Genomic DNA, 18,287 nt, shown 5'->3' on the forward strand with positions numbered 1-18,287 from the left:
ATCCTTAACAGAATTGAAGAGCGAAATATAAGAATGTGCGATGTTACTTTTTACGAAAAATAAGGACTTTTAATGGGAAGAATATTTTAAATATTCCTTTCTCTTTAGTGCCTCTTTTAATTTTTGTTAAACTTGAATTTTTGTAGTTTTAAGAAGTTAAAAATTGAGTTTCTAGTCTAAAATAGGAATGAAAAATGTTTGCCCCTCACAAGTTACTACCCTATTTTTAGTGAAAATTAATTTTTGCTCTAGTAGTGTAATACTAATTTAAATCATTAAATTCATTTTTTTCTCAGATTCATATGCTAATAACATAACATGTTTTTCCATTAAACTCTTCAATTAATTTTTGAACTCTCCATTTTATATATTGTCAAATGGTTCTATGTTTTTAATAAAGATATTGTGTATTGTTGACTTAAAAATTATGAACGAGGAGAAGATGGTTGGGGGTGCGGTCAATAATAAACACAAATAAGTTGGATTAACCTATTTTTAATGTGCCAACGTTTCGGCTAGAGTTTCTAGTCTTCTTCAGGGCTGTTCGCTGGAAATCAAACGCCTGATGGAATTTTGATCCAACAATCCAAAATCCAACTTATTTGTGTTTATCATTGACCGCACCCCCAACCATCTTCTCCTCGTTCATCATCCACGGTCAACTATCTCTCATAATTATAAAAATTATGAAGATCTATATTCAGTTTTAACTGCTCCAGGAACGGCGTTAGTTCATGGATAAATCATAGAACTAGTGTACCTTCTACAAAAAAAGTCTACACTGGTATAAAACACAGACTTGATATTATTGTAAAATCCCTGACTCAGTTCTTCTTCAAGATCAACATCTCTTTAAGTCTTTCCTTCTATACGTCTCAGAAAAGCCTGAGTTTGATTCTAATTTCTCATAGTTAGTTTTGAATTCACTGGAGTATTTGAGATAGCAAGATCCTTTTTCATGAAGAACCATTTTTGACTTTTGAGATATCCCTCTGTTTAACCCATTCGAGACGATTTTTTTTCAAACAGTGTCAAAATTTTTGTTTCCTTATATTTTTCATTTTTAAATTAAAAAACTTGTTTAATATGGAAATCAACCAATTTGTTAGTGAATTTGCACAAAATAAGATGATTACACACTGTGTATACAACTCGTGCTCCAGAAAATTCTTATTGCATAGAGAGGATTTAACACCATGTGTGCAATGTAAGGTAAAATAAAAATACATCATTTCATTATTTTGCTTTCAATAACGAAGAATAGAATATATTGCAACGAAAATTTTTAAGAAATAATTTTGTTTTTGCATGCAACAAAACCAAATTTTGTTCTATACTTTGCAGGTACTAATAATTTTAAAAAAAGTCTTTTCTCAGTGACTACTTTACTCAGGGTAAATGCGACCGAATAAATTAAAATTAATCAGTGACTATATTACACAGGGTGTGCAATCGATCTTGGATAGATTATCAAATAAGATCTTGTTTGATGACATTATTTAACGTCCAACAAAAAATTTTAAGAAAACTTACTGTACCATTTCCATTTCTGAAATTAAACTAAAATTTACTTTTTTGTAATTATCTATTATATTTTCTTTTATTATTATTTTTTTTTTTTTTAAGATAAAACAAAGAAGGCTGGTACCAATACCTTGCTTTTTCGTCGAAGTGGAGAAGAAAGACAGGAGATCATAATAAAAAAAATTGGAATTTTATTGTTAGAAAAAGAAAATATTTTTGATGAGTGCTTGGAGAAACTTGAAATTAACCTCATATCATCAAACTTAGAGGAACTTTGGGATAAGGTATTCAAAATAAATATTCTTTAATACCTATTATATTTTGTTAGTAAATTTCCATGTTTCAAAAACCAGATTTTGTTTCTTTTTATAATTTTTGCAAAACATTTATATAAATAACTAATTCTTTTAAAATTTTTTGAGGTTAATCACTTACATCATTTGAATGATTTATTATTTATTTATTCATGACATTGTACGTTTCGGGACCACTGTCCCATATTCATGCACTGTAAAAACCTATAACAATAATAAAACCAACATAACACCAATCTTCATCCTTATATATTTTAATTTATACAATAATAATCACCTCATGATTTCATATGGGAAATCATGTCAACCATTTGTCCATCTTCACTTCTCTAAAAAAATTTTAAAAGAATTGACTCACCAGACTTCCTAGAGAGATAATCCTGATAAATGACTAAATTTTAGAAATTCAAGAATCTTTTGAGAGATTTGTTTTTAATGATTTGACCTCAGTGACATAAATGCTTTTACTGATTTTCACATGACAACAGTCTTTAACCCTTTAGCACTTTGATTTATCAGCTTGCCCACTTCATTCTTAGCAGCCTGTCTGCTATCTTATCAGTTTTTTTTTTTCTTAACCCTATCAAGTGGTTCTCAAGACATGTTCAAGTATATGCTTAGTAACGCTGAAATCAATCCAACATTTCGCTGGTGGAAGTAGGGTGTTAGCTGGTACCGAATATATCCAAAAGTGTAACAATGTAACCAAAATTTTGTATCAGGCCTTGGCAGTGAAACTCAACTTTTTAGATGATAAGACTACATATCATAATTACCACCCAAGTATATCATAATTCCTCCAAAAAGGTTCCCTTGAGCTCTGTTGCGATGAATCAATTATTATGGACCATACAGTGCATCATAATAGACCAGATATCCTCCTCATAGATCTAAGGACAAAAAAAACAGAACTTATTAATGTTGGCATCCCCAACGATAATAATATAAGCTTCACTATAGGAGAAAAATTGAGGAAATATCATGAACTGACTATAGAATTGAAGGAATAGTGTATAATTTGGAAGTTGTCTCCACCACTGCAATGATAATATTTACGAATGGGCTGATACAGAAATTAACAGTGACAGGCAGGGATGGTGTCTGATTTAAGTATCCGATATTTCGGCTCTTTTTTGAATTTGTATAAAGTCGAGGTCAGGGGTCTCATTTTCTGATGTCCCCCCCCTTGACGCAGACACCGGAAGACCCCGAAGACGCCACCACTGCGATGCCATCTAAATTGTCTATTGTGGCATGCAAGATAGAACCTGGACTGCCCCTACTACCACACTACAGCCGAGGACTAGCTGGCTAGCCTCCGAGATAGAAAGACGTTCTTCCTGACACCTGAAGCGAACTACATGGTTTTCACCATTTTTAATTATAATGATTACTAAACTAACGCACTAACCCCAGTTGCCCCTTCAGGAAATTAATATCTAAATAAAGAAACTATATGCATGTTTTTGACAAGCAGGTCTCACATTTTCTACCACCCCTTTGTTACACACTAATTATATACAATTTAAAAATATAATCAGTGTATCTGAAGTATGGCACAGACAGGTCCAGATGTAAACAGATGGTTTAAAATTATATATTTATGTGCTAAGAGAGGATCAACAGTCACCGACTTTGGGAACCACTGGTCTAACATACTTCATAAATTATTAGATATAATTTTTTGTGAAAATATTTTATGATCAAATTTCTTAATTATGTATTTTTGATGTTCTCTTGTTTACTTATTCTCCTTATTATGTTCTGTTAACTAATATATAATATATCAAATAATAAACCAGTTCACTTGGATGCTTGGTACAATATAGCATTTCTTTCTGAATGATTTTTTTTTATCTCAAGTTATATAATTGATTGAACTTATGATTGTAACTTTTCTTAATTCTTGTTAAAATATTAATTATTATCTTATAACTGACTTACACGTAATATTTTAGAATTCCACTCTTTGGGAGCTTTCCAAAATAGAAGTAAACGATCTCTCTGAGTTTTATGTGTCAACATTGGAAAAATTTATTGATCGGCCTCCTGTTGACATCGAACAACCTGTAACTGCAATGTCTGAGGCAGATTCCATTGTGGTTAGTATATATTAAATATTAATATCTTTATTTTATCCATCGTCAAAGTACATTGATTTAATAAAAAAGGTACATGTTTCAGGCATGATGTTATCAAATAATTTTGAATTTTTCCCATTTATGCTGAGAATTGAATAAGTTTAACTATCTAAAATATTTAATATCAAAATTGCTGATAAATAAAAATAGTTTGACTATAAAAAATAAGTAAAATTAATATGGCAGTGGAAAACTCAGTGATTTTTATTTTTTCCTAAAATTAAAGACTTAGGCACTGTATTATAGGTTAATATACATTCCATAACCTTTAAAACACCGTTTTGGTGGTATCAGGAATGGCTGATTCCCTACTACATTTAGATGCCTCCAATAGCCCCCCTTGAATCTAAATGGGGGGTAAAAGCTTAAATTAGTTATGTAGAGTATGTTTTATGGGCAGAAAAGTATCATAATAGTGAATTCCAGTCAAAATTGTTTCTTATCCAGAGGACCTATTTGAGGTTTTTTGAAATCTATGAAAACTGAGTTAGAGTCTTGAAAATTTGTACATGCTCTGAGTTAGTTGGCGTTGGAGAATTATTATTCTTTGCAATATTAAGGTTTTTCACACTTTTACAACTCCTCTTAATTTAGACAAATGATTGAAAAATTTGCAAGCAAATTGATTTTGTATTATAGAGGTGCATTTTGTAGATTTCAAATTTTCTGTCTTTTTTTTTTTTGCAAAAGAAAAATTATAGGCAATTTAAATTAATTTCACCCAGCTATATATGAAATATATAGTTGCAAAATGTTCTAATTAGAGTTTTTACATTTTAATACATGTTTGAGGTGCCCAGAGTCCAAATAGCCAAGTCTTGTAAAATAGTCTCTTTGTGTGGTCAGCCTACCTCAAAAACGAAAAGCTTCATGAAACTGAAATTATATTTTAGGACAGGAGTTTGCCTTGGATGTGATTGCAACGTTTTGGTTAAAATCAACTTCATAAAATAAATTATTTACATTTATTTTTATTTTCTCAAAAACGGCTTAAACAATTTTGATTAAACTTATAGTGCAAGAGCCGGGAAGAATAAAAGGCAGTTATCTCATCCTAATTTTTGATTACTTTAATAAAAAATTATGTATAATTACTAGTCATAATTGATGAGTCTGCCAAGTAGGCCAAAAAAATTTAGTGACTTTTTTTCCAATGAAGGATGTCAAATGTCCAAAAATATTGTATTCAGCTGGTGAAATGTTTGAAGAATAGGGCAGGTTTTGAGGTTCTCTTATAATCTTTAAATTTATGTATTCTTCATACAGATGATTTATTGTTGTTCATTTCACTCTCTTCCGTGAGATGGCCGAGGGGTCTCTTCTATGGCCCTAACCATCCCTAACCATCTGTCTTTTCTTGGATGAAATCTTCATTTTATATATTTTTCTTTTACTATTAGTTAATCATGAACTCTTCTTTCCATTCTTCATCAGATTTTCATTATATACATAACTTTCCATATTTTTCCATTCAAGCTCACAATTGAGATTTATTACATAAAACTTTCTCAAAATCAATTTTAATTGAATTCATTAGGACATTTAACCTTCGTCACTTCTGATAATGTATGTTTGGAGACTATTGCTTTTTCTGGCTCAGCTTTAGTTAATTTTTAAAAATATATTTTTTTTTGTTATTCAATGGACAGAATTCTTTAGTAGACCAGCATTATAGTTAATTTATATTCATCATTTTACGATTTTCTATAATCATAACTTTCTGAATTAAAACCATTTTAAAATACTTTTGGTAATGATTTTTCAATTTATAATACAATTTTTTTCTTTTATTCAGAATACTTGCGGTGAAAACTCGTAGATGTGCAGCGAAGCCTTTAAATCATCCAGTTTTTAGCTATGATCTTCAATCAAGTCTGACTGAAGCTATGTTCTACTGTCCCATTGTTAGTTTTATTAATTTTTTCCATTTGCAATCTCCTAATTAGTTATTTGTTATTTTAAGAGTTGTATCTTGTTTTGTATAAGAACATTTAGTAATGATTTTTTTGTCTTTTGTCTGAAAGGAAGAGAGCTATAGGAAAACTTTTATCTTAGTTTTATTTTGTATAATAAATTTATATTTGAATATTACCCATTTTTTTTTTTCCCCCATCTCTTTTTTTTTAGTGCTTTCATTGTAAAATATGCCGTGAAGTTAATATTTTCCTTGCAGTAGTTTAAACTCTGGAATTAATTGGTAAATTTTCTATATTGTTATTCTTGTCATTTGAGTTATGAGTTTGTCTTCCTGTGTAATATTATTTCAAGTTTTGCAGAAATAATCAACTTTTAATCCTCATTATTAAGAGAAAAAATAAAACAAGATTTGATTAATCTAAATTGCTTATGAATGCTTGGAATATCTCTATTATAAACAGATATTTTCTAAGGCTTTTTCATTTTCTTTTATTTTTGAAGTATTTAAAATACCTTAAAGTAGTAATAGTCAGTAGGCGAGAGATCCAGAGGGTCGAAAAGGTGAGCCAGCCTTATATGAAAAGAATAATGTTTCCTTTTAATCGCTCTATCACTTTCTCTTTCTTTCTCCAACTCTCCTTACTTTCTCTCAGCATATTTTGTTATTTAACCATTAGTTTATTATTTATTTATACCTCCCAATCATCATTGCATTGTTAAAATTATTGAAGCTTTAATCATAAATTAAAGGGCTAAACAGCACTTGTAATAGTCATTCTTAAATTTTCTATTAATATAACTTTCTATTGATATAACTTGGAAATTGGGATGGGACAGGTGTTGTTCAGTACTCATAGTACTAGGGTTGTGATTTAGGGAATTTAGGCAACAATCTTAGCCACCTCGAAACTGCTGTGGCACCAGTTTGAATCCAAAGGTTTTATTATTATTATTTATTTATTTTTTTTTTATGATTCCTTTTCCTGGTCATTTTTGACATACAGGTGGTTATTTTAACCATAGTGACGGTCTTTTTCATTTCATGTGACCACTATAAAATAAAAGTTCGGTATAAAACTTCCCAGGCCAAATTTAAACTGGTGCCAATGTAACGAGGCAGCCAAGATTTATGCACTTAACTTCCTTGGCCATAAACGGCCCCGGCCTTGTGAGGTTGACATTTATTTTGTGGCAATCCCATGGAATGAAACCTTGTTCCTCCTTTATTAATTCTAAAGTGGGACCAATGATTATATTACTAAACCTACATATCTATGTACAAAGTTGGATGAAATTTGTGACTCATAATACTTTTTTAATTAGTATTTTGCATAGAAAATATTTTTTTTACTTTATATTTTTTCCCTAAAATACTGGATACACAAAATATATTTTATCTTTTATTTTAAAATACTACTTAAAATATCTGGTGTGTGCATCACACAAGTTCCACTTACCACCATACTTTGAGATGAAATTAATCCTTGTATTTTACAAAAGTCATTTCTTTATTGTTCAGGATGACTACTTCACCTTACTCTATATTTCATATGTAGGTTAGTGAAAATAAAATCTGACTGATGCCATAACAACCATAGAAAAACAAAAACATTTATTTTATCACATAATTCATATCCTGAAATACTGGACACATAACTGATATTGCCATGGTAACAGATTAATGAAAATCTTATTTCTTATCAGCATTGTTTATTTTGTTAGGTTAGGTTATTAACTATTGTGATGTTTTGATCTTTTTATTTTTGTTTTCTGATTGATTCTTTCTCTTGACATTTAAAAAGCAGTTATTATTATATTATGTTTTTTTGTCAGTAAATTTTATAAATTGTAAGTGGTGTGTTTCTTATTTTATCTGTTTGTTGTGTTAAGTTGATTCTAAATTTTGTCAGAAGTTATAATTTAGCATTTTTCATACATTTTGAGGTTAAAAATGTTAACAACAATAACTGTGTTGCACAAAATTTCATCCAATATTTACTTTAACCTTAATATCATTTCTGCTGAAAAGCCATAATAATGATGAGTTATTAGTAGATTATGGATTATATATGGGGAAAAGATGGTTGAGGGGGTGCCGTCAGCTAAGAACACGAATAAGTAAAGACTTATTTATTAGTGCCAACGTTTCAATCATAATTTCAGAGCTAAGAATAAAAAACAATATAACAACTATAATGAATGAAAGGAAATATATATAAAATAACTAAAAACATAAAATAATAAATAATTCAGGTACATAGGTATTAATGAAGAAAATTTAAAGTGTAATATTACAAGAATATTGAAACTGCATGGAAATATATTATTCAGAATGAAAGATAAAAAAGAAAAATAATAACAATAATTTTAAGGAAATGAAAATAAACTAAGCAAATACACATAAAAATTGAAAATTATTATATAAAAACTTATACGTGATAAATTAAATATGTAAAAAGAATGACAAAATTAAAGAAGTAGATATAAAGTTAAGAGTAGTCAATAATATAAATATCAGTAATTAGATGTGTACATAACTTAATAAAGTGGGTGAGGAAGAAAGAAAAAAGAATAAGAGATAGTTAATTTAAGAAACATACCGTCTAGAGCCAGGTTCCAATGCTGAGTAAACTAGCATAAGTGAGAAAAACGTGAATTACCAAATATGTTAGAGAAATCCGCTAGCAGAAATGCTTGTAGACAAGTTCTGAACTAAAGTATAAAGACAACTGTAATAAGAAATAAGATCTAAATGAAACTAAATATTATGCCCGCTGTAAACACTCGCCAGATAAAAATCTCACTATATGAACCATGTATTTATTTTTAGGGGACATATATCCCAGAATAAAGTTATTTTTTCATTTCATTTCAAAATATTAAAAATTAGTAGTTGATAAATAAACTTCAATGGAATAAGAACTGAACAATGTTCTAATGCTTGAGAATGATTTGATAAAAGGCATGTGATATTTTTCAATGTACGACAATTATTAAATTTTAAATAGTGAAAAAAACAATCATGTTGTTTATAATAATAAGTATTGTATTGCTATTTTGCTTTTATAGTGGTATCATTTAAGAAAAAATTGTATTTTATTTATTTTATATGGAATCTATTCCATCGTCGCTTTTTGTTTATTCTAATTTAGAATTTTTTTAACATTCTTTTTTTTATGTTAAACCTCCATTTTTCTCTTATAAAGCTACTTACTGTGTTTGTTTGCTCAACACTATAATTCCAACATATTCAGATATAGTATTATGGAATATGAACTAAATTAATCGTAAAAAGTAGGAATTGTATATGGATTACATATGGCTGAACGATTTTAAGCAAGTGGCTTGTCTTATACTTGCTCCCAGCTCTTCCTTTATAAATTAGATTAAATTTTATATATTTTGATACCAAACTGGTCTCTATATACCCATTTACCATTACAAAACTTTTTTTCTCTTTCAGTTTTATTTAAAAGAAACATATTTGTTCAGAATGTTGACCAATTTATTTATATTTTTATAATACTAATAAAAACTACTAAACAAAATAAATAAATAAACAAACCAAAAAGAGCCACCTGCCTGCCGCTCATTAAAAAACAGTAGCCTAAGATGGATCAGATTGCTTATGGCTCCAAAATATTTACTAGGTTTATTCAAGGCAAAAAAAAAAAAATTAATAATAACAACTACAAATATTATTATTACAGCTATTATTGCGTTAGTTGTAACTAATGTAAATTCAGCAATTTTTAAAAATATTACTTACTAGTTCTTAAGCTGTTGTATATAAATATAAATAATGGCCTTTAGGTCATCTGTATAAATTTTCAGTTAAAAAAAAAAAATTTAGTCTTTTGATAACTTAAAAATATTGGAATAAGAAATGATATCTGTATCGTTCAGTTATATCCTCGATCAGGCTGTGTTAGATGCATTTTGCTTGGGCAACCATATTTGATCTTGATTAGAAGCATTTCTGTTGACGCTATGGAGTCTGGTCAAGGATCCTTTGTGGTATATATTCAATAATATTTTATATCTATTATTATCTTATTCCATCTTGTATATATACAAATTATAATTCTTAAAGAGGTGTTAATATTTGACAGTCGATTGATATGAGGAGAAGATGGTCATGGGTGCGGTCAGCAAAGATACACAAATAAACACAACTTATTTATTTGTTTTATTTTTAACTTATTTATTACTAACTGACCTGGCAATGCTCCACTATAGCTACATTTGAGGATGTATATAAATTTAATGAACACAATTGATAGTTTGATTTATATTATTGTATTTAGTTAAATTAAACATATAGGTATACTATATTATTATGATTTGGTAACATAAATTGAACATATATATGTTTACCTTCATTTTTAGCATCTTAAGAAAGAAAGGTTGAAAAAACAGACATTCAACTTTCCAGCGGTTGTATTAGGTTGTGTGCATAGGAGTTATGAATGATTATATGTATAATATATATTTCTTAATACTCGGAAAGATACAAATTGATTGGTATTCAATAACCGTGGAAAAAAAACTATACTTTCTGAGCTACAAATCAAAAATGTTTAGTTTTGTTTATAACTTTTTTTCTATTTGAGAATTCGGGGATTTAATTACCTTTAAACTATCCCATGGTGAAAAGGAACATTTTGAAGAAAAAAAAAAAAAACTTAATCACTACTCAATCAATCTACACCAAACTTGGCAGTGTTTTAAGATTCAATATCACCAAGGGTCACAGACCAGATCTAATTAAACAAATTAAAGCCGGAGATATAAAATATAACATTCAAATTTTATTATTTTCTTGAGTACCATATTTCGCCCTTATAAATCTACATTTAGTTGATGTAGATTGAAAGAGCATACATTCAGCTTTCCGACGGTTATATTAAGGTTGGAATTGGATAAAATAAAGTGGAGTTATGAACGATTATATGAAAACTAGTCACCAGAATAAAAAAGCAATCCTCCAAATAAATCAAGGTTAAAAATTTCTTTTTTTGATTTTTTTTTTTTTTTTAAATGATATTTGGTCCTTTAAGACGAAGCTAAAAACGAATATGAATTGCTTTCTCCTAAAAAAAAAAAGTGTTGACCTACTTTACCACAAGCCACATTAGGTTTTTATAATTTTTTGTCAATATAATATCATTTAATGGAATGAGTAATATTGTTTTCTTCTTCAGAAAGAAATGGATAGATTTCTGTACAATAACCGTGTAAAAAATGTATACTTTCTGAGCTACAAACCAAAAACACTTAATTTCGTTCATAACTTTTTTCTACTTGAGAGTTCAGGGATTTCATTACCTTTAAACCTACCCTTGGTGATAGGGAACATTTAAAAAAAAAAAGCTCATAAAAATCGGTCCAGTAATTCAAAAGTTTATTGTTTATTAACCATTCCATTTTATTTATATCAATTTATATGGCAAAAATAAATAAGTTTTGATATAATTTTTTTCAATTCCTTGAGACTGGTATATATTTATTATATAAATCAAATGGTATCCTTTTTTAGTCTCAACACTCTTTATTATATTAATAGTCCAACGTTTCCGCCAAATCGGCAATTCATAACGACTATCTTCAAATATAAATTCTCATCGCACATTAAAGATTTAAAAATGTTTTATAGATTATTCTGCCCAGGTCATCAATTATAAGTCAAAAACAGCCTATTCTTTTCAAAATTCAATAATTTTTAAAAGTTTTAATTTTTAATCAATCAACACTATCACTATCATATAAACAAACTATTTTATGATAGTAATAAATTAAGAATAATAATATAGTTTGTTTATATGATGGTGATAGTGTTGATTGATTGAAAATTAAAAGTTTTAAAAATTATTGAAGTTTGAAAAGAATAGGCTGTTTTTGACTTATAATTGATGATCTGGGCAAAATAATCTATAAAACATTTTTAAATCTTTAATGTGAGATGAGAATTTATATTTGAAGATTGTCGTTATGAATTGCTGATTTGGCCGAAATGTTGGTCTAGTAATATGATAAAGAGTGTTGAGACTAAAAAAGGATACCATTTGATTTATTTAATAAATAAGTTTTGTTTATATGTGTATCTTTGCTGACCACACCCTGACTATCTTCTCCTCATATAATTCTTAAAAGTGGTATTATAACTTGTCCCAAATATGGGTGTTTTAAATGACTATCATTTATAAAATATAGTAATCACATACACCTTTATTTTACCTATTTAGGTTTTATATATATTGTTTCATTTTGCTGATCATTTTTTTTATAATGGATTTTGTTATTGTTTAACAACAACAGAGAAGTCTCAGTAATTAAACTTCTATTGTTTCATTTTGGTTTTGTTAAGAGGATTGTTGTTTAATCTTTGAAAAATAATCTTTATCAAATTTCTTTTCACTTATCAGTTAGCTTTTTAATGTGTTTGTTTCTGTATAATATAAAATGAACACACACGCATAATTAATAAACAAGTGAAATAAATATATCTATTTATAATTTTAACACTTTCTTGAGAATGGTTAATATTGTTTAAATAAATAAAATTGTATCCATTGTAGTCTCAAAACATTTTTATTCCTTTATAAGTCTGACATTTCGGCCATCCTCAAGTACAATCTTAATACAATTTTAGAACTAAAACATTACAAAACTACTTCATGCAGGTTATTCTGCCCAGGTCATTTATATCAGTCATCAAATTTCCCTAATCAGTCAATTTTTCACATTAAATTAAAAATTAAAATTATTTATCACAGTCAACAGTAAAATTTATCACAATCAACAGTAAAATTTATCACAATATTTGTAACCTTCCCTACCGAGAGTGTAGGGTGCTTACAATCATAATTATGTTGATAAATTCTATATTTTACATATTGTCCACTTTCCTAATAATATATTTGAGGACAGTTCAATTCATTTTTTTAAACTATTCTCTTATTTTTAATTTTTTTTTCTTATGTACTGTGTAATTTACTAATTTTAATTGTAGGCTTATATTCAAATATATATTCCGGTTTTATTTAAGCATTGCGATAATTTATTGATATATGTGAACTTTTCTGTTTTGTTACATTTATTATTGGTATTATACCATTTTGTTTTCACATTTCTTTATTAAAAACGGATTATTTATTATTATATTTGTTATGTAGTATTATATTATTTTATTTATTATTTATTTATTTTATTTATTATAGGATTCTTTTAATAATAAATAAATAAACAGCCAAAATAAAGCTTTTTATAATACCTAAAATTATTTAAACTTACAACAGTCATTTTATTTACTTTCAGGAAAATGATAATGTTGAGGCAGACGTTATGAACAATAAGACAAAAGTGGACAAAGTCCAATCAGAAGACAACCATGAAATAGAAATTACTGAAATAAAACAAGAAAAGAACTCTGACTGTGACAGCATTGATGATGTTGATTTTAACACCTTCAACTTCGAGAAAACAGATAGCATGGTAATAAAACAAGAAAAGGAATCTGAAAGTAACGGCATTGGTGATGTTGATTTTAACAACTTCAACTTCTCCACCAAAGACAAATTCTTAACCGATTCTCTAAACATTTTTTCTGATGATTTATTTTCATTATATGGTTCTTTTGAACTCAGCGATTTCAATGTGATATTGAAAACTGGTGAATCTCTACCATGCCACGAGTTAATATTACAAGCTCGTTGTCCAAATCTTTTGTCTAATGTTATGAGTTCTGATGAGACTAATTCTTTAGATTTCAGCCAATTTTCATCACAAGCAACAAGAGCTTTTTTTAAATTCATTTACTCAGGAAAATTGGATTTCATCTATAGCTTATCCTGTGAAGAAAAATCTGATTTGTACGTTTTGGCTAAAAGGTATAGATTAGAATTTTTGGAGAACTTTTTATTGAGATCATTTAGTCCTGAATCTTTTCATGTGTATAGCCAGTCTACCTGCAGTCCTCCTGAAAGCCCTTCCAGGGATGCTCCGGACTCTAGCCAGGCTCCTAAAGAGAGTATTGCCGATAAAGATGAGAGATTTTCTTTGTTGGCTCACGAATCATTTGAGAAAGATAAGGAGAAATTATCAATCTTAAAAGAAAATAAAGATGTGGTATTGTCTTTCGCCAACTTAGCTGGCTCAATAAATAATTCAGCCTCAACTTCAAGTTATAATTCTTTTCAAAATAACTCAACAAAATCGTTTCCCTCAGTAGCAAATGAGAGTTATGATATTTTTAAGGATGACATAAAGTCACCTTGCAATAGCTCTCTTATTTCTTCAGGCTTTCAGTCCAAACGGAAATTGGACTATCCTGATGTTCTTAATGAAACCAAAAAGATCTGTTCGGAAAACATCCCCATTAGACAGGAAAATATTCCAGAGGTAGTAATGTTAGATTCAGATTCAAGTGAAGAATTTACACCTAAAAGTAGTTCACAAAGTAGTCATGATTTTCCAATTAATGTTCTTGATAGCAATGAAGAGTCTATGAATGAAGAAGGATTCAAAAGCTCTTCTAGCAGTAGTCAAGGTTATAATATAACTGATTGTTTTGGCAGATTCAAAGAAGTTCGTAATGAACCAACGGAAATATCTCCTATAAAAAGTTATTTTTTTGAAAATAGAAAATTGATTCCTGTCAGATCATCACCTCAGTTGACTAGAGCATTTCCTACTAATAAAGATAGATCTATTGATAAATATTTTGAAGCTAGTTTTCCTGATGAAGTCAATGAAAATATTGATGTCATAGAAAAATTTTCTCAACAAGCGGGTCCAGCCAGTCCACGAATGAACATAAATCTTTCAAAGCAGGTATTAACACCATTGCAAGGGTTAATCATCGATAAAGCCTCTCCTAAACCTGATTTTGACAACATTTTATCTCCGCAATTGAAGGTAATATTTGTTCATTGTTCATATTTATGTTTTCAGATATATCTACACTGACTGTTAGATATGGGAAAAATTAGCTATAGTTGAAACTAATAGCTAAAGTCGCCATGGATACGACCTTATTCATGAATGAACCATTGATAAATAAATATCGTTTCCATGGCAATTTTAGCTATTAGTTTCATAGTTACCCAACTCTGCTGGTTGTTATAGTTACTGATTTTTATTTGTTCATTAATTAATGGTCTCCTTAAAGAATACAACTTGATAAATTTGATTTGTCATTAATAAAATTTAGTATTCACAGAACTTAAAATGAAAGAATAAACCAAATATAACTTGAAGGATAAGAATCAAAACTCTTCTTTTTCTTTTTTTTTTTTCTTTACTTCTTCCTTGTTAAAATAGCGTTGGTTTATTCCATATAACCAAAAAAGTTCCATAAAAGTACTGAAAGATTCAGACTTTCTTTATAAAATATAATACGCAATTAATTAAATTGTTAACCTAATGTTTAATTAACTAAAGATATTAATTTATTTCAAACTTTCAATTTTATTTAATTAATCTATGTACATGCCTAAATATAGCTATTGCGAAGCATTTCCAGGTCTGCTAGTTTCTAATAAAAATATATCATCTACTTTTTAAAAACAGTTAATTTATATTTTTTCAGAGATTACAGAAATGATTTATGGTAAAAAAGAAATATATTAGATTTTAGAAACATTTTTTTACCATTAAGAACAAATCAAAATATATATACAAGCTTAAATAGATACTTTAAAACAATATAAATAAAAAATTAATAATATTTGACAATTGATGTAATCCATTACATATTCTCCAGATGATTTCATCTAAAATAAATCCTTTCTTGATTCTTTCTTTTTTACCTATATTAGCTATATTTCAAACTGGAAACATATTTTAGGTAATGTGATCTATTTAATTTTATTATTATAACCATGGTTAATACTGTTTAATGATAATTGGCAAGTTAATTTTAATAATCAACGAAAACAGACAATTTTTACCTTCATATTTATCTTTTCAGATATATCTATACTGACTGGCAGGGATGGGAAAAATTAGCTATAGCTGAAACTAATAACTAAAATTGCCATGGATACAACCCTTATTCATGAATGAGCCATTGATAAATAAATATTGTATCCATGACAACTTTAGCTATTAGTTTCATAGTTGCCCAACTCTGCTGATTGTTATAGTTACTGATTTTTATTTGTTCATTAATTAATGGTCTCCTTAAAGAATACAACTTAAATTTGATTTGTCATTAATAAAATTTAGTATTCACAGAACTTAAAATGAAAGAATAAACCAAATATAACTTGAAGGATAAGAATAAAAAAAACAACTCTTTTTTTCTTTTTTTTTTTCTTTACTTCTTCCTTGTTTAAATAGCGTTGGTTTATTCCATATAACCAAAAAAGTTCCATAAAAGTACTGAAAGATTCAAATATTAAAGAATATTAAAGAAAAAACTTAATGAGTATTGAAATACAAATACAGAAACAATAAAATGAGTTCTATTATTTTTATTATTTTACGTGTCAGGCACCCGGGACTGCTTTACAAACTCAGTAAATTCATACCTCTTACATACTTTCTCATCATCTGTTCCTTTCTCACTGATAGATTATTCAAAGTAAACCACAATGATTCCTACTCATCCCACTTCTCTCAGGCTGCTAGTGTTCCTCAGGGTAGTATCCTCGGTCACATCCTCTATACAGCTGACATCTCAACCAATCTTAGCACTATCCTCACCACTTATGCCGATGGCACATCTGTGCAGTTAATAATAACATTTTGATTACTTCCCAAACTCTCCAGTCCCATATCACAACCCTCGAAGAATGCTGCCGAAATTGGAGGATAAAAACAAATCCCATCAAATCACCTTTACTCTTCCCCTTAAACCTGCTGACTGCTCTACAGTAAACTTAAAAAATTTTGCTTAACTACAACTATCTTGGAATCCTCATACAAGACTGAAAATACAGGAAACTGCACATTGATTTTGACTATTATAACATTTACTAGACAAACGGTCTGAACTTCCAATTCATTACAAAGGACTGATCTACACAACTATAATAAGGCCTATCTGGACATATGCAGTTGAGCTTTGGGGCTCCTCTAAACCTCTAAATTCCTCTTGTATCCAATCCTTAATGTTCCATATGTAATCGAACTAGCCTAAACCAGGTATTAATTTTTCCATTATAAACTCCCTAACCTTAGTTTCTCTACATGCCTGTATCATACCATTATGATCTTACTTCAAAATTTACTACATGTATTATTATGTACAGTTGTAAATGTTAGTAAATAAATTTTAAAAAAAAAGTTAATTTTCTTTTTAAAAAAAAATTTAATTTTTTTAAAGTATTACTATTTAAAAGTATTTCGATTTATCTAGTTTTGACTTTAATTTTGTTTTTATTTGCTAGTCAGTTTCAAATTTTATCTCATATAATTTTTCTTTATTGTTTTTAGGCTGAACTAAGGAAATACGGTCTTAAAGAAAATTTAGATGTAAACAGAGCTCGAGTTCTTCTTCAATACATCTTTGAGCAGATTCATCCTGTTAAAACTGATTTGCCAAGCCATGTTAGGGAGCCACACCCTTCCACTTCGAAAGCGAGATCTCCTAGTCCAGTTTTTGTCATTGATGATGATTCTAATTCATCTGATCGAAGGTAATTTTACATTTGTTATCCTTTTTTCTTTTGTTTTTTTTTTCTCCTTAACATTTTGGAGTTACTAATGGCCTGTCGGAATCGAAAAAATCGGGAAACAAATCTGTAAAAGGAACTTTTACTCACTTATTAATGACTATATTGACTGTAATATTCAGCTCTTAGAGTAATTCATCTCTCATTGAATAAATGATTTATAGCAAAATTTATTGTGGCATTTTTTTCTCATAAATCTTAAATAAATAAAATACTGTAAGATTGCTGATTGACTGTGTGTATCAATAAATGGAATTTGGTCTGGGTGCGGTCAAATAAAACTCAAATAGTAAATTGGTGTACTATTTTTATTTGAGCCAATGTTTCGCCCCATGTCAGGGCTTAAAAAGATACAAATCCTTAACATAAGTAAAAAAAAAAAAAAAAAAGTGAAAAATAACAAGGATATACAATGAAATGTAAAAATTAAATAAGAAAAATTAAAGGTTATAAACTATAAATGAAAGTGGTAATAGTAACAGATAAAGAGAAGAAATATTAAAGAAAGCACAAATTAAGAGATGAAAAGGGATAAGAATAAAATCAAATGAAAATGAAATTCATACCTTTTTTGAGTGAACCGTTTGTATTGGGAGGAGTGGGGATGGCAGTTAAGTACGTCACATTTGGAAATAATTTTAAAGTAAAAAATTTTAAAATTAGGTAAATAATAAATGATAATATACATAATAGAGAGGGAGAAGAAATATTTA

At 28.4% G+C, this 18,287-nt stretch overlaps 1 protein-coding gene and 1 long non-coding RNA gene across 2 annotated transcripts in view; one reads left to right on the plus strand and one right to left on the minus strand.

Moving 5' to 3' along the window:
* Positions 1 to 1,626: 1,626 nt before the first annotated feature.
* Positions 1,627 to 18,287, plus strand: part of LOC136796068 (uncharacterized) — a gene marked incomplete at both ends in the record, with an annotated part of 30,639 nt that continues 13,978 nt past the window's right edge. The window contains 4 exon segments of the mRNA XM_067048670.1: positions 1,627 to 1,808; positions 3,797 to 3,940; positions 13,214 to 14,812; positions 17,336 to 17,538. Coding sequence (XP_066904771.1) covers positions 1,627 to 1,808; positions 3,797 to 3,940; positions 13,214 to 14,812; positions 17,336 to 17,538 — 2,128 coding nt within the window.
* On the minus strand, positions 1,802 to 7,590 carry LOC136796069 (uncharacterized). Its single transcript, XR_010843761.1, has 3 exons — positions 7,354 to 7,590; positions 2,116 to 2,728; positions 1,802 to 2,042 (listed from the first exon to the last, which is right to left on the minus strand). It is a non-coding gene; the product is annotated as an uncharacterized lncRNA (long non-coding RNA).

This window comes from Halyomorpha halys, unplaced genomic scaffold (assembly GCF_000696795.3).
Source record: "Halyomorpha halys isolate HHAL.00 unplaced genomic scaffold, Hhal_1.1 Scaffold843.1, whole genome shotgun sequence".
NCBI lineage: Eukaryota > Metazoa > Arthropoda > Insecta > Hemiptera > Pentatomidae > Halyomorpha > Halyomorpha halys.